Source organism: Theobroma umbraticum, unplaced genomic scaffold (genome assembly GCF_002168275.2).
Source record: "Theobroma umbraticum cultivar Fairchild unplaced genomic scaffold, ASM216827v3 scaffold_44.0, whole genome shotgun sequence".
NCBI lineage: Eukaryota > Viridiplantae > Streptophyta > Magnoliopsida > Malvales > Malvaceae > Theobroma > Theobroma umbraticum.
In genome coordinates this window covers 7838456-7864290 of record NW_018397255.1, presented here as the reverse complement: position 1 = coordinate 7864290, position 25835 = coordinate 7838456, and the positions used below count along the sequence as shown (strand labels likewise).

At 32.1% G+C, this 25835-nt stretch overlaps 3 protein-coding genes across 3 annotated transcripts; 1 reads left to right on the top strand and 2 right to left on the bottom strand.

Moving 5' to 3' along the window:
• Nucleotides 1–252: 252 nt before the first annotated feature.
• Nucleotides 253–2746, bottom strand: LOC110409324 (protein trichome birefringence-like 43). Its single transcript, XM_021418631.1, has 5 exons — nucleotides 2403–2746; nucleotides 1394–1565; nucleotides 1101–1276; nucleotides 843–1001; nucleotides 253–703 (listed from the first exon to the last, which is right to left on the bottom strand). Exons 1-5 carry the CDS (start codon nucleotides 2636–2638, stop codon nucleotides 403–405), a joined length of 1044 nt encoding a protein of 347 aa, XP_021274306.1. The 5' UTR covers nucleotides 2639–2746; the 3' UTR covers nucleotides 253–402.
• A 10125-nt stretch (nucleotides 2747–12871) lies between these two features.
• Nucleotides 12872–15555, bottom strand: LOC110409436 (protein trichome birefringence-like 43). Its single transcript, XM_089785750.1, is given in 7 exon segments — nucleotides 12872–13172; nucleotides 13572–13693; nucleotides 13695–13734; nucleotides 13800–13975; nucleotides 14312–14483; nucleotides 15280–15326; nucleotides 15328–15555. Coding segments are annotated over 7 exon segments (1086 nt in total).
• Nucleotides 15556–19395: 3840 nt separating this feature from the next.
• Nucleotides 19396–19830, top strand: LOC149527633 (putative RING-H2 finger protein ATL53). The gene has a single exon (XM_089785749.1). It carries the CDS (start codon nucleotides 19396–19398, stop codon nucleotides 19828–19830), a length of 435 nt encoding a protein of 144 aa, XP_089641875.1.
• The last annotated feature ends 6005 nt before the right edge of the window (nucleotides 19831–25835 follow it).

Below are 25835 nucleotides of genomic sequence, written 5' to 3'. Positions count from 1 at the left end.
ATTAGTTATAAATATTTATTTGATTCAAAATAAAAATATAAAAAATTTAATTAAAAGTAATAAAAAATATATTTTTATTTAATTTCTTTAAATAAATTTCTTAAATTTTTTTTCACTTTTCTAGTCACTTACTGCTTTCTTTTATTATTGTTGGAAAAATAACTTGGCTAGAATTGCAAAAGTGTAATAAAAGGATATTTTAAGCAATTAATGATAAAGTAATCTACAAACCGCAAATTATCAGTTCACACGTTATTCCTTTTCCTCATGTTCCAGATTGTTTTGCTGCAGCTTTACCTAGCAATTCTAATAATCTATGCTGGAATAACTCTACTTTTTGTTCTCTCTCACACACTCTCTCTCTATATATGTATATTCCAATTAACTACCAGGCAACCCCCCTTAGTGGATGAGAGCTGCAAACAGCAGTTCGTTCCATGTATCAGGAACTCCAGGGAGACACCAATGTGTACAATCTGTGCCGCGGCGGCCTCCGTAGCCAAAGGCTGAAGGGTGTCCGTCCTTCCTTAGTTGCGACAAGCTTGTTATATCAAGCAAATGAACTTGCTTTGACACACTTCGCAACACTTTCTTTAAAACAACTTGGGCTGGATGTGGACCTCCTGGATAGCCCCGCTTAGATATTATTGGGTGGGCTTCCCCTCGGCAAGTTTTTGCTGTTGGATCACCCCAATCCCTCGAACTAACACAACAAGAATGAGTACACCAAGTCAATCCGATATGTAAGCATGGGATTTCAAAGGCCCAACTACTCCACATGCCCGTGATTAGAATATCTTATTTCCAATTAAATTTGATAAGAGGTGATTGGAACAGCTTACTCCATATGATCAGGGGAGACGCCTTGGAAGAACACCTTGGTTTTAGCAGGATTTACAGTGAGTTTCACCCATCTGGCCCATGTCCTCAAAGCTTTCTCATAGGCTACCATGCGATTCATGTCTTTGCGAGTTATCTTATCGTCCTGGACATAATCCCATCTGCAACATCAAATGCACCCATAGTTCCAATGCTCGCTGTTGTTACAAGCAAGAAGTGTTTTTATAGGAGTAAAAACCAAGGGTTAGCTGAAAACTCACGGTTGTTTTCTGCCGGTGTGAAGCCACCAATGCCACGTGTCAAAGATCAACAAATCAACTCCTTTCCAAAGTTGTCCACTCCCGATTGAGTTGAGTTTTAGAACTCGCCCATTTTTTCCATTGACAATATCAACAAGAAATGCATTGCGTGAGTACATAATTGACACTCCATATGCCTACAAAGAGTATCATACCGCCAAACTCAAGAATCACATATATAATATCAATTTTCAAACATAAAAGAAATCAAGCACTAGCTCTTCTTAGTCAAGAAAAAGATGGGATAATATTACTGTGAAGTTGAATGTGGAGAGGCCTCCTATTCTTTGCAAGGTGTAATTGGCTCGTGGTACGGCTCTATGAAGCAAACATGTGAGCGACTGCCATTGATTTAAGCTCAGTGAGTCACCTACAAACATGATGCGCTTCCCTTTAAATCTTCGTAAGAAGTCTCTGCCACAGAACCTGTTTAATTCAAAATTATTCTAGGTTTTAGCATGATTTGGCAGCATAATAGTACTAGTGTCTTGGCCTCTTTCGGTTCAACTCTCCTCAATTGCGTTTCTTAGTTTCTCTTACTTTTTAATGCATGAGATTTGCAATTCCTAAGTAGGTCTTACTTACATGATGCGTGATAGATACAATGAAAAATAAACAAAAAAAAAAAAGGTTAAGCATAGAAGCCAAAGCCCTAACTTTTGGTTTCAATTTAGCAAATTATCTTTGTAAATAAAATTGAATAAAAGGTGGTTTCAAAAATGGTTATACTAATTTCAAGTTAAATTACTATATGTTTGTGACACTGAAACTTTAAGATAATTATAATATATATATATATTTATGTATGTATATACCGAAGTTGCTAGCCAAGTTTGAAGTTGAAACTGAAATGATTAAAGCATCTAATAAGACCATTATAGATATATGGAGGAGAAGATATTAAGAACCACTTAATATGGTGGGGGTAATGATGCATTAACTAAAGCACCACTATAAGGCCGTTGAGCAATAAGAACAGGCATATTACCACCACTTATCTTGGGCTAAAGCTTAGCGTTTTCCTTTTTGGTAAACAAATATTATTATTTAAATTGGAATAAGAATATTAGAAATACTAAACTAGACCAATATATATGTAAATAATAATAATAAAAAAAGACTGCAACATTTGAGAAAACACATAAGATATATCAACTTAAATTAACAATTAAGAGATAGATTTAAGTCTAAGAATTAATAGGTTTTAATATGTCACAAATACTGATAATTAAAAAAAAAAAAACAGTGCAAAAGAAGTTATACCTTGGCAAGTTGCATGAAGTGGGTTGCCATCTATACTTGAGATAGAGGTGGTCAGGTCGACCATTCTTTTGGCAATTGAACTCTTGTTGTATGAAAGGGCAATGGGTTGATCTGTAAAGAGGATAAGAAGCATCATGCACCCATCTTCCTCTGTAAATATCACATTTGCTTCCATGCACTTGCGGCCAAAATTCAATAACAAACAAAACGACTGCTGCAAAAGCAGAAGGACCCATCGTTTAATTTCTCCTCACTTCTGACCAGAGAAAAGGGAGAGCGAGAGGAATCTGTTGTTCAGAGCTCACAAATTCTGTGATTCTGGTTGTATAATAAGAAAGCAGGAAGATAAGAGACCGGGAATTGGGTGTTGTTAAAGCAATGGCAATGCAACAGAGATATTGCAAGCCTCAAACAAATCACCATGGAGAGAGAGAAGTGGAAAGGAAAGCCTATGGGAATTGTGCCATTGGATTATTGTGCGTCTTTTTATAAACGACGGATTGAAGTTGACCTTAATATGTAAAAAAAAACAATCACTCTCTCTCTCTCTCTCTCTCTGGTTTCTCCCCCGTGCTTCAAGTTTGGGGTGAGTTGAAAACAAAACCTAAACACAAGTAGAAATAAAGAAAAGAATTCATGCAGATGCTTCTTTATTCTTACCTTAAAATCAAATATAAATGTAGAGTTTAACGTCAATCAATTCCTACCTTCAAGGAAATTAAATGCAAATTTAGTTTTTTCTCCTTGTTTGAAAGCGGTCGTTTATGAATGAAAGCTCTTTATATGTATGAATTTTTGTCTTCCAAAATGTAAACTGCTCACACTCGCTTGCTTTAATTTAGTTAATAGTTATATTGGCTTTAATACCATTTAATTTTGGGAAGAACTGATTTGTCACAACCTTGATCAAATTACTTCCATACTTCGTTGTTTATTTAATTTAAACCCCTTATTTTTGCAATTTTGCATTTAAATTTTAATGCACGGTGGCACGGTGCGGTTTGATTTTGGGAACCAAAAGATTGGAAGTGTACTTAACAAAATAATGAGTTAAGTAAAATCTTTTTAAATATTATAGATAAATTTATATATTATGTAATTATTCTATATAATTGTATAAACAACTATAATATATTATTTAAAAATTAAAATATTCATAATTATTGAAAAAATCACACAAAAACCTATGCTTACAAGGTTTCTTTTACTTTTTGTTTTCTCTAATATATTTTAAATCTATGTTATTTATTGAAAATGACAAAAAATAATAATTAGAATGCAAAAGTTAAGTTGGGTATGACTTTGAAATCATTTTTGTTAAAAGAAGGAAAAATTTTGTATAATATAAAACTATATAAGTTATATAGAAATTGAACTCTAAAGTAGATATGATAGTCTAACTAAGTAATAGTATTATATAATAACTCTAACTAGTATTTGAGTATTTGACTCATTAATTGGTGCATAATCTCTTATTTAAAAAGTAAAATTTAAATCCCTTTCTTCAATTAAACATATATAATAATTCTAACTAAATAATTTGTATATTTATCTTAACAATCTTGAGTCCTTATCAAATTAACTAGAGTCAATAGAAATCTGAAGGATTATCAAATTTTTCATAATCGAATAAGTCAATACAATTTCTTGGAGTCGAATGCACAAATGATCCAATTAAAGAAAAAATGACCGAGTTAAGACAGCCACTGAGGCAAAGACAATTGTTACCTTCAATTTCAAAAGATTTGCTCCTTCAAAGAAAGAATGTTATGTTCCTTCCAAAAATAATGGGTTCAATTAACAATATTATGTTGTTTTCTTAGGATTGGAGTGCATAAAAAGCAGAGGCTAAAAATTATCATAAACTTTCTATAAAAAGAATCATTTTGGGGGATGAGGCTGTGTGGGATGTAGATATATAAGAAGGTTCGTGGGCAATTCATTGTGAGGCGAACTTGTAAATATATGATTAAAACGACAAATCGTAGCAAGAAAAACGTCCACACTTTTGCACTTGTTTTTATTCTATACATCCAAAAGGGTGCTTTGCCGACTACTTTCGTAATATTCCAATCTGGTCTCTACTAAACATTAAATGCCACGTGAAACGGAGAAGCTTATGGTCCAGAACATTATATATATAACTAGCAAATACGATTTTTAGTTATTTTAAAAAAGGAGAATTTTTGTAACATGAGATATTGTTAATGGATTATTATCACATACACTATCAATAAATTGAAGTTTTTATATTTTATAAAAACAATTAGAAGGTTATCCATGCCCCGTTAATTATATTTAAGAGAATTAATAACATAATATAATAATTTAATGGATATGTGGCACTAAAAAATTTTCTAATCCCACTTGTGTAGAGTTTAAAGACTCTAACACTATATACAATAATAATTCAGTTGCTAATATGCTTAAGTATTATTGACAAATTAATTATAAATAAACATCCAACTCACAATTTTAATGAGTGAGTAAATACCAATTGAGTAAACAAATTAAGCTTCTTCTTTTTCATTTCTTTTACAAATTTTAAAATAGAAAATTTTTGGGGTACATGTTAAAGCAATATGGGCTTCACAAATCAAGTGGTCCTCTCATACGAATGATTTAGGCTTGTCAATATCTGCATTGTTGTTACGCATACACCATTGGATGTCTTTTACTACAATCATCTTATCTATATATCAATCTTTCTTTCAAAAAGATGTAGTGCTACTGTCATTATACTAAAAAAAATACTTGACTATAATTGTATCAAGTTATAGATTTATTTAAATAAAAAAATAGGTACTTACAAAATGAATTTAACCTAAGTATATATATCTAGTGGCTATTTATAATTTTAGTTATTTTAAAAATATATGGAATTTAAGTCATTCAATGTCATTATTATAACATTTTTAACCTCTAGCTGCAGAAAAAATTATAACCATAAAACTTGTTGCCTTAGGTTAAGGTTAGTGATGACTCAGTATATAGCCTTAAAGATTTATATATATATATATATATATATAATGAAAATAAACAAAGAAAACTTGTTACATCACTCTAAGCCAAGAAACTTCTAGAGTGTCTGCAAAAAAAAAATGGTCTAACACTAGTTGGTAAAGAATATGAAATGTATAACTCTTAAGGTAGATTCTTATGATAAGTGGCCATTCAATTAACACATTGATTCGTTTCACGATGGACATGAGATAGTGCAGTCTCAAACCTATTAAAGTAAATCCCTAATACTTATAAGTAACTATGCATTCGAATCCAACTGTGAGCTTTGATTAGAGATCTTCTAAATAGTAAGCAAAGAATTCGTTTCAACCTGAACGTTCCTGAAACCTCTATCCTAGCTCAATTCTAATCCTCAATGTAGAGCCCATAATTCTACTTGAAGAGAAAGGAAATGCCAATTTTATATGTGAAGCCTAATGGCCAACTTTCAATTCCATCACTAATTACCCCTCTTGATGCCACCATTAAGAAAATGACGCCCTTTCTTTTTAGAAATTAAGGAAGAAAGAGAAAATGAGGAAAAGAAAATTTTATAGGTAGATATTATAACTTGAAAAAAAATAATTTTATATATAAACAATAACTGTTGGATATCATTATTAAATACATATTGTAGTTAGTTGATTGAGAATAGAAGAAATAGTTGGATATCATTAAATACACATTATAGTTAATTGATTAAAATTAAGAGAAATAGTTAAAGAATTAATAGCATTGTGGGAATTAAGAAGTGATAAAAAATTGAGATTTAATAAACACATAATTAAGAAAATAAGAGAATATGTCATTTTATTAATTATCTTGACTTTTATTTATTTTTAATGAAAAATTATATAAATAGTTAAAAATTAATAAAGGTTTGGGAAGTGAGAGAAAATAAACATTTATTAGGTAGGAGAGGATATGTAGATATTATATTAATTATATTAATTTTATATATTTTTAATATAATAATTATATTATTATAAATTTATGAAGCCTATGAAAATTTGGAGCCCAAAGTAAGGGCTTTTCTGACTTTACACTAGAGTCGGCTCTAGTTAAGGTTACAGTTATAGTCAATGTACGGAACAATTTAGCTACACTCTTTTATAAGATTTTATAACTAAATTACTATGCAACTATATATTACATGATTGCGATCTTGAAATATATGATTACTTTTAAAATATACAACTAAAAAAGTGTATGATAACAATACATACAACATTTTAATATGTAAGAAAAATGTTCAAATTTTGTAAAATTTACAACAAATGTTAAAGTAATTAAAATTATGTAACTAAAATTAAATTTTATACATTGCTCCCAGTTTTTTTTTTTTTCTGAAAAAGCAAATGAGACTCATTTAAGTTGTAGTAAGGCTAACAACAATTATGTAGACACTGGAACAAACATAAAGACTTGCCGGTGGAGCTTTCAAATTCCCAAGTGGGAGACTTTGACTGCCCACCCCATAATGATATGGCTAATTGGAAATATCGTGTTTACAACTTACTTGTTCAACATCCAATCATTAGAATTTAGACATAATATTTAAATAAGTCTCTAAACTATTTAAAAATATTTAAATAAACTCTTATTCTTTTATTGACACTCGAGCATTTGTCTCATTAGTTGGTGCATAATCTCCTATTTAAAGAGTATGGCTCAAATCCTTCATTCTCAATTAAAAAAAAGAAACTCATATTCTTTTATTGCATTTAATCAAGTTCATGTACTTTTATTTCGAGTTAAACAAGCTCTAAGTACTAATGATTGATAAACTATCATTAGTAAAAATACTACTTGTCATTTTATATCCACATGAAATTGATATAATATTGATATAAAGGGTGAAAACTATTATATGATCATATTATCATGCCAAATTAGCATATCATATTATCATTAATGGTAATACATCAGTATATCACATCATAATTAATTATAATATTTTCACATATCATACCAGTATCATGGTATATAGAATAACAAATGACATTTTCACTAAAAGTAAAAAGACTTATTTGAATTTTCTTAAATAATTTAAGTTCTGTATATTATGTCTAGAATCTATTTATTAATTAAATTCAACTTGCAAACTTGATCAGAGAGTTTCTTTATATAGAGCTAACATTATCAAGGAATTAAAAAAATAAGTTGATATTATCATAAATGATAAATTATATATAAATAATAAATAATAATAATTATTCTAAATAAATAATGAATAAATACTAATCACCAAGATAATAGTTATCTAACTAATATCTAGAGGTAAGTACATAGCAATTCTCAACCCCTAGAACAACCTTGTTCCATTGGATTTACTTGAAATTAAATTATCCGAATTAATAGTTTTTAATGAAAATTGAAAATATTTATATCATCAAATCATGACCGATCAAAATAATTTAGATAGTTTGGCTTGGTTTTAATAGTTTGGTTTGGTTACACAATTAAAACCAACTATAAAAACACAATTTCATATCTCACAATCTATTGTACTATAATTGTTAAAAGAATCAATTGTTCATAGACATCAAAATTTTGATCTAGCAATTAGAAATTAAGGTAGGTAACTAATTTAAATTTAACATCAAATTAATGAAAAGCTTACAAACTACAAAATTAATAAAACAGATATCTAAATCACAATCTAAATATACAAGCATAAAAATACAAAAAAAAAAATCAAACATAAGAACTAAATAAAAATTACATTTACATTAAGTCAATAACTCCAATAAATATAGAATTTAAGCATCTAACAAAGATTAAATTTATAAATGTTGCATAATCATTAATATAAAGTTTTCAATTTCCATTCAAAGACTCAAACTCTTTCCCCAGTGGGGAAGGGAGAGAGGTGGCGGCCGTCACCTCTCAGTTTTAAATTATTTTATTATATACAAAAAATTAAAAATACATAATTTACCACCTCTAATTAAATCAAATAAATTATTTTAGAATAGTAGAAAGTCATTTATCTTATTGTCGAAAAGTTGGGTTCAATCCTTTTAAGTCCAAATAACATTTAGCATTTTGAACTGGATATTAGTTACTATCTATATTTGCAAAGTGTTTTAACTTTTTCAAGGTTATGCTAAAAAGTTGAGTTCAATCCTTTTTCAACCCAAATAACAAAGCTATGAACATTTTGCTAATACACTTATCTTTTATATTGGAAAAGCTATTGTCAAAACAATTGACACAAATTTAGTTATCAATGAATTTAATTTTTTATACTTTATGTTCATTTGTATTGGTAAATTTAAAAATTTATTTTTAAATTGTTATGAAATTTTATATTATAATTTAATTTTTTTCAAAAATGATTAATTTTTTACTCTAAATCAAATCAGGATCCATGATCTTGTATGATTATCATTTAACCACCCATGTCTCCACCTAAGTCGTTCAAATTTCTTTAATAAATGATTAATCAATTTTTTTTATATTTTCATTAAACTTTTGGATAATGCAATTAAACAAAATTAATTAAAATCAAATTACCATAAAAAAATGTATACCAATAACCAATTGAAATTGTTTTGGTGATCATTGACTACTTCGGCTAATTAATCCAATTTGATTGGTTAAGAAGCAAGCATAAAATAGAGTACCCAAAGGCACACTGGAAGCTTGTATTCTTTCAATTGCTTAGTCCCATCATCAAGTTTAAAGTGCAACAAGAGAGTTTGCAATGGGAACAGTTAACTAAGAAGATGAACAATATGGGAAAAAAAGTGGCGACTAGTGGTGGGAAGCATGGTAGAAAATGATTGGATAGCTTGCATTCGGTGTTTGCGGATAATCTTAACAAGAAATTATCATGGGCTGCAATCAAGGGTGCTTTTGAGGAATACGGGAGAGTGATGGACGTTTTCATACCGATGAAATACACACAAGACAGAGGTAGAGTGACAAATTATGCCTTTATTAGGAGAAATGAGAAGTCTGAGGTGAAGAAGGCATTGCAATGGGAGAATCATCAGTGGATGGATAGAAAAAGAGTTTCTATGAGGAGATTTGAGCTGATGAGGACTGTGGGGAAAAGTGAGCTAGAAGGGAAAACAATTTCCATGAATAACATAACTTTTAAGGATGCTGTTACAGGTATGGCAGAGAAAAGTAAGAATGAAGAAGGGAAAGAGAAAGTGGAAAACAAGGGGACAAGAAAGAACAAGGTAGGAGAAGACAAGAACAACAACTAATGACAAAAGAAGTAAGTAAGGTGAGATTGGAGGGAAACCAGAAGCTTGGGGAGAAAATAGTTTTGGTAAGCTGGAACATCTCAGATGTGGGTATGGAATTGATCAAGAGGAATGCTCTAGGTCGCCGTAGAGCAAAGGTAGCAGGCGGGGTGGTTTAATCTGGTTTTTTCATGAAAGGATCAGTGCTAGAAAGGTTTGAGTGCTATTGTGACTTTTGAGGGGCAAGATGAAATGGAAACACTCTTAGAACACTACTAGGATTTATTTGAAATATGGTTTGAAGAGGTTATACCATATCATAATTTGCCAAGTAATAGATTAGTTGTGCTATGGGTTAGGTTGAGTGAAATCCCAATTCATCTATAGCATTTAAACATATTTAAGATAGTTGGTGAATGCTGGGGGAGTTTATTGGACTTGACAAGAACACTCAGAAGCTTGAGAGAGGTTTGATCATGCTTTTATGTTGGTAAGGGTCAATAATAAGACTATTATTCTAGATCGCACAGTGCTTGAGGTTGGTGAAAGTGGAGGAAAAAGCTACAATTTTACCATAACATTGGACAACATGAGATGTGAACATGAAAGGTCAAAAAGAGCAAGCCAAAAAATGAAAAAAAAACAGAAGGAATTCGAAAGTGTGACTACAAAGGTCAAAGGAAGTAAACAGGGGACAAGTATCGAAGTTGAGCAAAAAAAAAGGTTTAGAGGATTGAGTCAGAGGTTGGAGGCAAGAGGGAAGTTAAAGTTAAAAAGATAAAATACTTAAAAGCAGAGTTTGACTGTAAGTGGGATAGAGGTGAAAAGTCTAGAATAGGGTGGAGCAAAGCCCAATATGAGAGAATGGTGGAAAGGCTCAAGTGAACTTATTATATCCAGACCAGAGCGTTGCAAGACCAAAAAGTGCCTAATGGGCTGAATAAGTTAAACTCGATGAAATCTGACTTGGTGGAGTGCGGGTTAAACATAAGCCCAAGCTCTAGTGCGTCTAATTGGTTGAAAGCAGGCCAATTAAAGGTTGAGGGCTTCCTGAAGGTTACGTTGCTAGAAAAAAAATTGAAAAAGGAAGGCGAAATGGAGAGGGAGACAGCGCAGTTAGCTTTGGAAACTCAAAGTGACATGACTCCAATTGAAAAAGGAAAGTCGAAGAAAAGAGGTGATCTTGGTGACGGTAGAGAGCATTGGTTAGGGGTAGAGTTGCAATGGAGAATGTAAATATAAAGGAGAATGTGGTTAAAGATGATGGCGTGATGGAGAGGATGGTGAGTTAGACGATAATGGAAAAATTGATGATGAAGGCTGGTTGGTTTATAAATTAAGAACAAATAATAAAAGTAAGAATAAGGTAGAGAGGTTTTCTCTTGAGCAAAAGAGAGGTAGGGTGCTTCAAACAAAAGACAAAGCTTACCAAAGAAAAGGGTGATGCAAAAGAACAGAACAATAACTCCAGGCTTGACTAGCAGTGGGAGAAGAAGAGTTAAGAAACAAGTCAAGGAAGATTTGAAGGTTGGGTTCAAGCTTAATCTTTATTGTGGATATTAGGGAATTCGGTCATCATGAGGGAAGCGGAAGAAATATGAGAGTTGACAAAGAGATTGGGTTTAAGCTTATGTGAAGATAAGGAGGAGGTGATCCACAAGATAACTGAGCCAAAGGCGACGGCCAGAGGTGTTGAGCTGCAGTGAACCAATTGGTTAAGAGAGGGATCGCATGGACAAAGGGCAGACGAATGGCTGCCGCAAATTAAGTAACCAGTAGATTTGGTGATTTTGAACACGATATATTAACACGATACTGAAAAATATGAAGTTAAATATATTTGGATTTAATTTTAAAGTATTTCATATTTAATCGTATCTGACACGTTTAAAATATAAAATTTTTCATATTTTACGTGTCAAACATGAATAATACATTTAAACACTTTTAATTAATCATGTTATAGTGGTTAAAGGTGTATATATATGACACGTTTATCAACTTATTAAAAATTAATAATCAAAAACTATTTCAACATTTCTTAAATAATTTTAAATAATTATTTTAATAAAGTTTTTTTAATTTTATAAAGATAATAACGTAATTATGTCATGCCCAAACCCTAATTTTGAACTTTTGCTTTGTTGTCATTTTAGATCATTTTATCTATTATTAGTATTTTAAGGTTAGATGTTAATGATGGATTTTATTATATTATATGATAATGAGTTTTATGTATATTATTTATGTTAATTTTATTATATTTGATGTTATTATTATTTTGTTTTGTTATAATTATTTTTTTAATTATTGATTTTAAATTTAAATAATAAAATTATATTTAATTGTAAATATTTTTTACTTAATCATGTTAAACTTGTTAAACATACTAAACATATTATTAATCGTGTCGTGTCCCATATTGACATATTTAATAAACATATTAATCGTGTCGTGTCACGTTATATGGTTATTAAACGTATACATATATATATTTTATATTTAAGATACGTATATTATTCGTGCCGTGTTCATATTTAATATTATCATATTTCATATCTAATTGTATCTGACATGTTTAAAATACAAAAACACAAATTATCAGGTCTAGTAGCAAATTTTAGCAGAGCTTGTTGTTTTGTTGTTGATTTAGCTTATAAGTGATGTATTGGTTTGATTTTGATGTTGTGCCCCTAGGACAGTATTTGATATGTATGTACAATTCTATCTACTTGGAACACCATTAAAAAGTTAAGAAAATACAAAGACTTCTGGACCACTTTAGTGTAAAAACCTAACCTTTCAAAAGAAAAATTCAATTTATCGTTGATTCGATTTTACACAAATTATGAATGCTCTTACAACCTATCATTCCAAAGAGCAATGCTTGAACCAAGATCAAAAAAAAAAAAAAAGTGAAAGAGTTTTCAAAAGAAAACTCTACCTTTGGGATTTTTTTTATTAAATTCAATGTACTAAATGAAAAAGTGAAAAAGAGTTTTTAAAGAAAACTCAAGTTTTTTATTCTTTATTAAATTAAACTTAACTTAAATCAAGATTTAAGCTTTGATTTTATAGACCTAGAGACTCGTAAAAGACAAACTTAATAACATAATTATCATCTAATAAAAATGATAAGAGAAAAACCGATTGATAAGTCCTAGAGCCAAAAGAATGATAAATGACAAAAAGATAAGCCCCCAAGCTGGTGATAATATATAGTCAACTACAATTCATTTTTATGAATAAAATATTGGATTTGAATGTTCAGCTTTGAGCGAGAAAAGCATACAAGAGTTGATTCCAAATATCAGGAACACCAGCCAGACACCAATGGCTGCAGTCCATGCCTGTTTGGGCGGCATTGCCAAACACTGATGGATGTCCGTCTGGTCTTAGCTGTGATAGAATAGTCACGTTGAGTAGATAAACAGGCTCTGCCATGTTCCTTAGAGCTTTCTCCAACACTAGCTGTGCTGGATGTTGACCTCCTATAAAATTTTCTCTCTTTAACGGATATCTCAGCCCTGCGCAATTGTTTGCATTCGGGTCACCCCAATCATTTGAACTAATATTGGTCAACACATCCAAAACAAATAAACATTTAGTGTTTCAGGGAAAGGAAGACCATTTTTAATTAAGATTCATTACTCAAAGTCAAATTCTTCTCATCTTAACATTTATTATGAAGACAACTAAATTATTGTCTCAAGTTCTAATTGTTGGACACTGGAGTCCTATTCCTTTAGAAACAAAATTATTCAAAAGATTGAAAAAAATAATTTGAAGAATTTTTAGATAGTATTTAACAGGAGAATTCAATTCCAGCAGCACTTTTTAAGACCCTCAAACAAGCTTTACTTGGTGTTTGATTATTGCATAATTAATTCATCCTTGCTTCTTTGAATTCAGTTTCCTGTGATAGTAGTGTAATTTGGTTATGGAACATGCGAAATGTTTAACTCACTTGGAGTGATCAGGGGAGACTCCTTGAAAGAAAACCATGGTTTTTGAAGGATCAACATTGGTGTCAACCCATTTAGCCCATGTGTTCAACCCTTTCTCGTAGGCAACCAATCGATCCACGTCTAGCTGCTACTCTTTGATTTCCGTCTTCAATGAAATCCCATCTGCAAAACAACAAAAATAAATACTGAAAATTGCAGATGAAATCAAATGAAAATACGAATTTTACTCTTTTTGGTCTCTGGTGTGACGCCACCAATGCCATGTATTGAAGACCAAGAAATCAATTCCTTCCCATGCTTCGCCACCTTCAATCGAATTAAGCCTCAGAACTCGACCGTCCGACAAGGTTACAAGATCCACCAGGAATACATTATGGGAGTACATGGCTTTAGCATCGTAATCCTGGCAAGTCCAATTTACGTTGCAAATTAACGAAGTTATTCATCTATCATTTACACCTGATCTTCAGCTAAGATTGTAAACTCTTTATATAAATTTATTTGGTACTACTATTTACCAAATTGAGACAAACAATTAAATTGAATCTAACGGCAGCCTAACATCCGTTTGGCTAGGCAACTTATTCATTGGAAACAACTTTAGGACGAGAGTTAACTTTTTCAAGTTTCCCATCACATTGCTTAATTTAGCTTCTATATATAGAGCATTCTGGTTAAAACCCAACGTATTAAAAATGAAAATGAATTTTGGTTAAACTAGAGTAATATTAAATCTTACTGTAAATGTGAATGTAGTGAAGCCATCAGTGGTGACATATTTGTACGAAGAGCCTGGAACAGTGGAGTGAAGCATGCAAATGAGTGATTGCCACTGATTGGGTCCGAGAGAGTCCCCAACAAACATGATGCTCTTCCCCCTAATTCTCATTAAAAAATCGCTACCATCGAACCTACATCAACAAGGTTCCAGTCAAATTATTGATGACTCTTATCCCACATATATATATATATACACACATATATTATTTTCACATATGTTTTAATTAGTTTTTTCAACGAAAATGTCAATTATTAAATGAGTAAGCGAGACTCATATGTAAGTGATTGACATAGAGTTTTATTAAAAAAAAAACAAAGACTGTAACTATTGTTTTAACCTATTTGGTTTGAGAAAGTGTTAAATGTAGTCACTTGTTTAGTTTGATTCTTGAATTTTAATTGAAAACCAAAATACATAAATCAAATTGCATTTTCTTTCCAAATTTATTAAGTAGATAAAAGTAAAAAAATTAAAAAAAAATAGAAAACTTTTAACTATTTATAGGACTCAGTCTATCCGAACTGTGACAAATATATTCAATTTGGATATGATTTATAAGCAATTTTGTTCAATTTTGACTCAGGTATTAAATTTGTAAAATATATTCTTCAAATTTAATACAAAATTAATTATTTTTTAATCTATAACTATAATACATGATACATATAATATGTATATTACATTATACACATAACACATGCATTACATTTGACTCATATATACGTCTAGTTTATGAAAAAGACTGAGATTAGATAATGACGATAATACATACAATTACTAACAAATACGGTAGAATTGAAGGGACAAAATAAGAAAGAGAGTACTGAGTACAACTACATATTTATTCAATCAAAATCCATCCATGATGACCAATAATCAAAATCAAAGAAAGAAAACAGAGTAGTGGAAAATGAAGGCTTAATTACCTTGGCAAGTCGCAGCCAGTGGGCTGCCATCTATATTTGAGATAGTCTCTTATCAGGTCGACCATTTCCCTGACAATCAAAATGGTTCTGCATGACTGGACAGGTCCAGACTGATGTTTCATAAAAAGGGCACGATTCATCATACACCCAACTCCCTTGAAAAGGATCACAGTTGTTTATCTTTAAACGTACCTCCTCTGCTTCCTTACCATGTACCAGCTGATGTAAAAGAGAAAGAACTAAAAATGTTGCAACAATGGCAATTTTAGTACCCATCGAAGAAAGAGAAAGAGAAAGATGGGTTAGTGAAACTCAGAATATGTGTGGTGTTCGATGGAGGGGAGTTTGATATTGAGCAACAATTTGAGGGATTTTTATCTCTCTATTTAACCATAATATATAATATAATTATTTGTAATTTAAAATCTATTATATATGTAAATGTACCGAATGCTGAAAAAACTCTTATATTGATGACACTATATATATATATATATATATATATATATATTGTGCTAAGGGAGAGAAATATTATTCAGGTATGAAAATCCAAACTACATTATTCTGGGTCAAGGTATGCTTAACTTATCCGCAAATAAAGTAAAAATAATAAAAATAGGAGGATTATGAAATATATGTAATCTTAAAGGGAGGCCATCATAGTTTGCAGCAAGACAATCCGCCCCTCTGTTGGCTTCGCGAAAGATGTGAGTGATGGAACAATTTCAATCTCGTTGAAACAACTCCTTAATAAGTCACAATATATTTGTGCACTCATAGTGTGCTCATTGCTACCTTAAATGTCCCATGCTTCCTTCGCTTTTAACCAAATCTGTCGCCTAGCATTCTACGGCCAGCAAAAGTCTTCAAATAAACACAAATTTCTCTAATACCATACTAACCATAAACTATGTATGAATATAATCCCCACAGTATACCATCAAACACTTCTGCATTGGACATTTATTTTCACCCATTGTTGCAGATCAATGTTGACGAACTCCCTATCCATTAAGTCTGGTTTCACTTGTAACCATGTTGCTTTAGAGGTATTGCAATCTCTCAACGCATGAAGAATATTTTCACAAGGATCGTCACAGCGAGGACATTGGGTAGATATAGCCATATTCCTGTGACTCAACCAATCTTTTGTAGGAAGCGATTCATACAAAATACGCCATACAAAAAGCCTAACATTCCTGGAACATACAAGTTTCCAAATCTTCTCTCAGTGATTAGTTCTCGACATGGGACTGGTATTTTGAGATTCATAAGTTGATTTCGTTGAGAACTCACCATTACTAGTTAACGTCCAAAAGCCAGTATCTTCCTTTCAATAGTAGGATCCACAATTGCCACTGCAATCATCAACGCTATACTGTTAAGAAGCAATTGCGAAATAAGATCGAAGTCCCAGTTACCATATTCATCACAAAGGCTCGCAGCTGGCAGCTCGGCTTCAACTTTCATAAGTTTCGTGGTGGCAAAAACAATTAATGGCCCTCATGGGAGCCAATTATCTTTCAAAAATTTAGTATGATGACCATTGTTTGCTATCATGCAGAGACCTCTAGTAAGCACTTGCCTGCTGTTCAATGTACTCTTCCATACATACGAGTCGGTAACTTTAGCTCTCACAGTAAAAAGATCCAGATTTTGTAGACATTTTTTCTTGAGTATATCAACCCAAAAGGAGTCCCTGTTTTTCCATATGGAAAAATCAAGCTTGGCTACCAGTGCGAGATTAAACTTTCTTGTTTCATGGATTTGCAGCCCTCCATCTTCTTTAGGCAAACATATCATGTTCCAACTGAGTGCATGGATTGTTCTTATACCACCTGCATGACCCCAAATAAAGTTTCTATTCAGCTTATCAATTTCACGAGCTATATTCTCTCAGAGAAGGGAACTTTGCATAACATAGGAGGCCATCATGCTTGTAACCAAATTGGACCAAAGAAATACGTCTCGCCATAGATAAGTACTTATCATTCCAGTTCTCCAATCTTAGCTTCACCTTAATTCGAATATGTATCCTTTGAAACTCTACCATGGATTATAAGAGCTCTCAAGTATTTGCCAAAGATTCTTAGAAAGAATTATGATGTTGATTGGAAAGAATTTGGTTAAATTATGAAATAATCGTTGTACTCTATTAAAGTGGTGAATGTAATCCCTTTACAATAATTTACAAAAATTAAGCCTCTATAGATTTTAAAACGACAACGTTAGTCCAATTATTAATAATATTAAAAAAATTTTATTGTTTATGATGATATTATATTTTTTATTAACATTGCATTAATATAATGACGTGATATTTTTTATCTATTTCACAAGGTTTTAAATTATGAAGTACAAAAATTCAATTCTTCTGTTTTCTAAATTTTAGACACCTATTCATATTTTTTATCTATTTCTTTTCCAATCTCATTTAAAAGCATTAACTCATATTGAATAATTTCATGTTGACACTTATAAGGTTCATGTTAGTGCTTAGTTATGTCATATCAACACTATTATTGTATTATTCATGGAATGTCACATTATCATTGTCATGTTATCAGATTTGATGTCATACCAGTAAGAAAATATCACATCAACTAGACAAATGTCATATTATTATAAGTAACAAAAAATTTTTAATATATTGGATTGACATTATTAATTTCGAAAGTATAAAGATTCAATTTTTATAAATTATTATATAATGAGTAAATTCACTACTTTGATATGGTATAGAGACTAATTGCATAGAAAAATTTAGTCATGCTATCCAAAAATATCCTTACACTATTCAAAAAAATTTAAATAAACTTTTATACTTTTATTACATTAAATCAAGCTCATGCAATTTTATTTTAAATCAAACAAGTCCTTATACTTTTTATTTTGAATCGAATAAGTTTTTATTGCTAATGATTAACTTAGTCAAACTATCATTTGTTATTATATGTTGTGTGGTGCTAATATGATATGCTAATATATTATAATTGATGATAATATGACATGCTGACATATCACTATTGATGATGATTTGATATATTAATTTATCATGATAATATGATCATATGGTATTTTTTACCTTTCGCATTAACATAATGTCAATGTCATGTAGATATAAAATTAACTAGCGACAATTAGTCAAATATTATTTATAAAGACTTATTTAACTCAAAATAAAAGTACAAAAATTTAATTAAATATAATAAAAGAGTAAGGGTTTATTCAAATTTTTTTAAATAGTTTAAAAGCTTATTTGAAAATTATACGGAAATTACAAAATATACTTATCTATCTTTTTATTTTGAAAGTTATCATATCAAACTATATATTATTTTTTTTAATTTAAAAAAAAAAAGAAAATTTTGATCTAACAAAGATATATGTGTATATATATATATATACACACACACACACAAATCATTAAATCAAATGTTAATGTACAATTATAGTTTCCTTAGATATAAATTTGCTCTAAACCAAATTATTAATGCCGATTAAAACAAGTGCTTTAGTTTAAATAATAATCATCGAAAGCTTAATCTCAATTTAATTTTTTCAAAATTGAATTTCCTAGTTTATGTAGTTCAACAATCAACAAACAAAAAATACATATTAGTAATATATTACACTTTTCATCTCTATCAGTACATTTAAAAGAGTTTATAAAGGAGGTTTAATGCAATGTTGGTGCTAGAGACTAGCCATTGCGCTTGCTCATCAATATTATGCATCAATTCAATTGGCCAAACTCCCGCTTGGGTACCAAATTAACCGAAAATATTAGAATCGGGAGTTTAATCAAATAAAAAATATTAAAATCTTTTTTTTAAAAAAAAGGAAAGAGTTTAGATAAAATAAATATTGCTTAACAAAGTAATTATTCTTTATTTAGTCTCAATTTAATTATCTAACATTTAACATGATAGAGTTTAAAATAATTATTCTTAAGAAAGAGATTTTTCTTATTTTTTCATGTGTACAATTTCTAAATAAATTAAAACTCTTATTTCATCATATAATTCCTATATACAACTTAAATAATAATATAATAACATACTCTGTATCACTCAATTTCTAGATATTCTACTCTCCAATTCTTTCTCTTCAACCATGCTATTAACTTTGGGCATCATTATGCTTGCATTACTGGGGCTGATATTTGCAGCAATTTTAATTTCCACCTTTTTTATTTGCTGCAACAAAGCCTTTAGAGAACGTCTATGTGGTCCTCTCCACGTTATTGAAACCGGGCAACAAGGCAATCCAGTACAGCCACCGGAGAAGCAGCAGGGTGTGATGCCGATCTTAGCTGGGAGCGTTATTATCTACAAGAATGGAGAAACCGAATTAAATTGCACCGACTGTGCTATATGCTTGGAAGAATTCAAGGAAGGGGATCGTTGTAGGGTTCTTTCCACGTGCAAACATCTATACCATAAACTTTGTATAGATCAATGGCTGGTTAAGGATAGGCATTGCCCACGTTGTCGTGGTTCTGTCCACGGTTTGGAACCAACCACTGATCAGATTGTAAGCAGTTCTTAGAATATTTGTATTAGTTAAAGGCCAAAGAAGTAGCTAGCTTGAGTTCTAGGCAGAAGTCGCCGTTTTGGACCATTGGTTCATGGGTTTCGTTGCGCATGCAGCTGGTCGCCATAGACTTGCCAAAGAATGGCTCGAGCTTTGGAGTTTCCGACCAACGTCGCATACAATTGCCATTTAGGTTTGTTTTTTTTTTTGAGCTTTGAAGTTTGAACATATTCAAGTCTTGTTGATTGTTTTCAATATTGTTTTTTTTTTTTTAAAGTTGATTGTTTTCAATATTGTTGCTGTACTTAATTGAATATTAAGTCATTAAAAAATTTAATTTTGAGAAATTTTGTGATGGATCAATTAATTTATCAAATTAATTTTTGTTTAGTCAAGTAATTCGGTTTTACCCAAATTATGCACATCCCTACTTTTCCCTTCCTTTCTCTCCCTTATTCTCACTCTCTCCCATTTTTTTCTCTAACCAAAACAAAATTTGAAACACCAAATATGCCAAACAAATAGCAATCAAAACACACCTTAAACTATTCAAAATTATCCTAAATCCTTCTAAAGTGTCTGAGATTAAGATATAATCTGCAAACTATCGACAATATCCTTGATTTTGCGCACATTTGTAGCACATTTTCATATTGGTAGATATGAATTTTCCTTTTACAATTGTCTCTATAATATTATTAATTTTTGAGGAATTAAAATATAATTATATAAATAGTAAATAAGAAGTAGTAAGCAAATGAAAACGAAGGGTGGGATGGGATTCGTGTATAGGTGTTAGATTCAAGTCAAAATACTGTTTCTTTTTTGTGAACCATGGGAAAATCAGAACTAGTTACATATTTTTTAAAAGCAGTGGTTTTATTATCCACCCAATAACTATCATGCCACCTCAAAGTCCTAAACTGTGTAACTCAAGAGACATTTAGTGGCATAAAAACTCTAACTTTGGTTGTAACATCATATCTTTAGCTGCTCCAAAAGCAATTGGCAGCACAAACACAAATACGAAACTCCCTATACAGTTATTAGTTTCTCTGTACTATCAACACAGAGCTCACTTTCACTCAATCCTAATTGGTTAGAACTCTTTAGAGATCAAGACCCTATACTCAAAAATAAGACCGGTCTCTTCTCAGAAATCAGAAATCAGAATAACACTTGTATGCATCAAATCAAACAATTCCACAAAACAAGTAAAGGGTATCGTTTTGGTGGCGGGGAAAAGGGGGTGGAGCTCCAAAGAATAAGATGAACTCTAATTCAAACCTTAGTGTAAACAGACAAAGTTACTTGCAGGGATGTGCATGTTCATGGTAGACTCTTGCGGGAGACATTGGATAAGATGAGTTCAAAGTACTATAAATAGCAGAAATCCGTGAGCTCAGCTCATTAACAAGTTAATTTCTGCGATTAAATCTCCAAACATTATTTCATCATGTGATCTAGAGCAAATTACAGCAACCTACCTAGAATTTCTTGGTGCATTTCTTCTAGCAGTATCTCACATAACCAGCTGCTTGCTTCTTATCTGCAACAACAAAATTAATACCACTTTAGAATTTAGCATCAGAAACAAATTCGATCCACAACAAATTGACTGCTCATTAAGTGAGCAGTGAATGGAAGGAATTTATTCCAGATTTCGAAATCTGGGGCATGGACTCTGCACAAGGACTAGTGCACTTGTAGATCAAATGAGAGTAGAGAAGCAAGCATTTAAGCTTACGGAATTTGTTACATAAACTACCAAAGATAGTAACTTTCTTTGTCATACACTTTGTTCTGCAAGTGTTTTCTGGAATCAAAGGACATTTTAGAGAAAAAGGAGGTTTTGAAGGCAACCCGAAGGCGAATCTAGAGGAGTTTTTGGACCTTGTAGAAGCATTGCACTATCAGACTCTGTTTCCAGAGGCACAGTGGCTTCTTCAGAATCTTCAGGAAACAAAGTTTCTCAAGGCATTAAGGTTTTTGCTTTGTAGGTACAAGAAACTTAGAGTAGGAGGCGACTCAGATTCTTGTCGTCTGACCTGTAACATTTTGCTTTGTGCTCCATGCAATCCCAAATAAAAATCTGATACCCGTGGGCTGAACTGAGGAAGCTTGAAACTATCATGACATTTTCCAGTTTAATTTGCATATAACTATGTACAAGAAACTCAACATAAGAGGGGCCACTTGCACTCTTGTCTTCCACCATGCATGAAGTACAGCATTCCTGAATATGTAACCATCAAATCCTGAGAGTGTCTTAACACTGAGCATCCCAAAAGCATACATTAGCTGTAGCAGCAAAAGAACCAATCAGAAGCAACTATTGAAATTTACAATAACACAATGAACACTAACCCAACTTCACGAATACATCATATTTTAGTAACTAGAATATCAACATATCACTTGAAGATAAAGCCTTGAAAAACCTGTATATCTAATCCCAATAAGTTTCAAACTGTTGCTACAAACCGCCATCAACCATCAGTCTAGTATATCAGAAGCAAAGCTATATAGAATACTGTTGTCCAAGAATCACCTACGATCACCACATTGGCCAGCCACGACTGCTTAGATCACAATCAGTTGTTACTTGGACCTTGGTTAATCCTTACAAGAAAATTGAATAAACACCCTCTTCACTGAATCAGGGTCACTAGAATTACGAACCAACATAGTTCCATTTCATAAATATATTAATATGATTCTCTACAGTCAATACAACAGTTTTGTTCAAGAGTTGGTCCCACATTCCTCCCTTCCTGTCTGTACAGCCAAAACGGTCATGTTAGCAGGCAGGCAGTTCTGTGAATAGAGTGCAGATGATCATGCGGCCTCTCCTTTAGGCTTTGGCAACCAATTCCAAACAGTCAACGAGCTAGTTGCGTTGCCTGTGAAGAAAAGGCCACACGGACCTATTTGAATCACACCTACTTCTCATTTTGAAAAATAGAAAATGTATATAGTTTTTTAATTTAAATTTATTAAAGATAACACATTCGTTACACAACCTAGGTGCATGTCCGCTATAGCAACGAAGACCCTGGAAAAAGGATGAAAACATCATCCAACCAGGGCGGTTACCCTATAGCACCCTAAGAAAACAGAGTACATAGACTCGAATACAAATACAAATCCAGATATTCAAGAGAAAAGCATCCTGGCTTTCTAGGAAATAATCTCGATAAAACAGATAAGACCTCGCCAAACTCTGTAGTATCACAACTTAATCACTGCATCAAACACCCAGCGGGAAAGCCAAGAGTAGCATCACGACAGAATTAATAATCACCAACTGAGGGAAAATAAACACAAACAACCAAAATATTGAAGTTGAGCAAATAAATGATCCAAAACTCTAATTGAAATTAAACTTTACTCAGAGTTGATTAACAGAGAATGAAGAAACTACATCAGATTACCATAAAAAAAACTACGAACAAAACTTGATAAAGAAGAAATAAAAAAAAAGGTTAATTCCTTGCAACTCGGTTAAGGACAGCAAATTGAAATCTTGAATTGCATGTGTCCCAGTAAAGGCCAATTTCGTCCCCCAGCTTCAGTTCCCTCCTCTTCACGAAGTCCTTGACCCAATTCTTGATAAGCACGTTGGCCCCCTTGTTCCACTGCTTGAAAACCAGCTCATGTTCAGTATTTGTATCGCAATCCCACACAGAAACTGGCAACCCTTCCTTAACTTTTGCAAGTTGATCAGCAGTCCAGAATGGAAAAACATGATGTTCTACGCACTCTGATGCCAGCATGAGCCTAGACATGTTGCCAAGATCACTTCCAGTAAGCGTCTTTTTAATGCACCAAGGATCATGGCCGAGCCTCAATTCAGTCAAAAACAACATACTCGCTTCTTTCCTATCAACTTTAATTCTCTTGTTTCTGCAGGACGAAACTCTTCTTGCACTGCTAGGATTCTCCATTCTCTCTCTCTTCTTGGAAGTGCAAGTACTATCATTAAAACCCAGACTCAGTTGCAAAGAAAGACCTCCAACCCTATGCTCATGTTCTTTTCTTTGATATTGCTTGCTACATTCGCCTATTTCAAACCTCTCCTGCTTCCCTTCATCAGTTGCATCACTCTTTCCTTTGAACATAAAAGTATATTCCCCTGATGGAGACAATCCTAATGAAGCATCGCTCAGTTCCAGAGAAAGACCATCGCTTTTCTTCTCCCAGCAGTTATCTTTTCTTTGATGTTCATAGCTATTACTCTCCCCAACTTCAGTGCTCTTCTTATCTTCTTTTCCCTTATCTCCAGAACTGGACATATAGTCACATGAAAGAGACAATTCCAAGGAAAAGTTGCTCTCTTCACCAATGGTGTCTTTTTCTTCTAGCATGGTGTTGGCTGGAGAGAACAAAATCAAAGCAAAATTAAAGGGCTTTAAACCCATTCTTGAAGAAGGCAAGCACCAAGGAAACAAACTCCTCTCTTTCGGGGTTCAAATGCACAAACCCTTCTTTGATGAAGAATAAAAAAGAAAGAAAAACGAAGCAAATATAATTGAAGTTTACCGCCATGGTGTTGTAAAAATTATAATCTGAGAGATTGCAGAATCTTGGAAAAGATTGACACAATCTTAACTCAAGAATTGCTTTCTTACCAAGTAAATAGGCAACTGAAGCTCCCCATGAGTCCTGAATAGGCAAGTGAACGTTTATTGGGAGTTTTAATGGGCTCATGTAGAGCCAAACGATTATTCGGGCTGGGACACCCAATTTCCGCAGCTTTATTAAATTAAACCTCTACATGAAACAAGTGTGAACTATGTATGGGGCAGGCCTAATTCAGGCTAAGCCTTACCAATAATGCAATAAAAAAAACTTTTATCTTAAGTTTAAAATGATGCTAGTATTGCTGTATTAGCATTATTTTATTTATATATTTATAATAAATTATTTTCAAACAAAGCTTTTTTATTAATAAAATAATCGTCTGGTTGGGCTCGGCTCTTTACCGGCCAATAGTAAACAGGCCTAATTGTTGCATATTTTACTGATATGCGAGGTATGCTGTTACTTGTGTCTCTAATATTCAAAACTTGAGGCCGTTAGTTGGCTGATGGCTTAATTCCTCTATGCTTCTTTCACATCAGTGGTCATTTGTTTCTTGTTCTTTACTGTTTTTTCAGTGTGTTGCTTCAACTTTCCATTTTTTTCTTCTCATATGCTTACATGACACTTTAGAATGGTCATGGATATGTGGTTTAGGAAAAAAGAAAATGCTCCATTGCTGTTACTTATCAGAAATAATGGGCCTTCTTATTTGGTTTATTTACAAATTTTTGTTCATTGTGTCGATTCAATCATAGTGTGGGACAATAAATGTTGGACGGATTAGCAGTTCTCTTCTCTAGGGAATATTGATGGCATCTGCTTCAGAAACATGCCATGTCCCATCTTCACACTCGAGTCTGAACATATAGGTTTCATTAGAAACATGTGCAAATCCCCCTAGCTTTGTTGGGCCACACAGAAAAAGATATCACTCTTCCATCTCGTAAACTCTTTTAGAGACCTAGCAATCTACTTTATCTCCCCTTTTTTGATGAAAGAAATTCCATTGTCATGGGTTTGAATAAATTGGCTTTATTGCTCAATTGAAGGTCGCAACATAATAGAAACTGTAAGGGTTTTTTTTTAGTATCTGAATCAAGAATATGAAGCAATGCCAAAATTTGTTTGTCAAGGTATTGTAAACTGGTGCAGAAAGGTTTTTGCAGATTTTTAACTACTTTGAATATATCAGCAACTTTACCACCAGAGTTTTCCAAGTTTCGACACCTGAAACTGCTGTAAGCAAATCCATTTGTCTAGTTGACTTGAACTATAATAATATGATTTTTAAAAAAAAAAATTAGATAATGATTTGGTGTTTTTATTATTAATCCTTCTTTATTTCTGCTTGTTTAGAGACTTAAGTCGCAACTACTTCACAGATTCTATTCCTCAAGAATGGGCTACCATGAAGTTGGAAGTGCTGTAAACATCCT

Bases quoted from the DNA above. Each gene is read 5' to 3' on its own strand.
- LOC110409324 (XM_021418631.1), bottom strand. From the start codon at position 2,638: ATGGGTCCTTCTGCTTTTGCAGCAGTCGTTTTGTTTGTTATTGAATTT. The intron at 1,277-1,393 runs GTAATATTATCC...TACTCTTTGTAG, and splicing joins TCTCCACATTCAACTTCACA to GCATATGGAGTGTCAATTAT. The intron at 704-842 runs GTAAGCTGTTCC...TTGTTGTGTTAG, and splicing joins GTCTCCCCTGATCATATGGA to TTCGAGGGATTGGGGTGATC.
- LOC149527633 (XM_089785749.1), top strand. From the start codon at position 19,396: ATGCTATTAACTTTGGGCATCATTATGCTTGCATTACTGGGGCTGATA.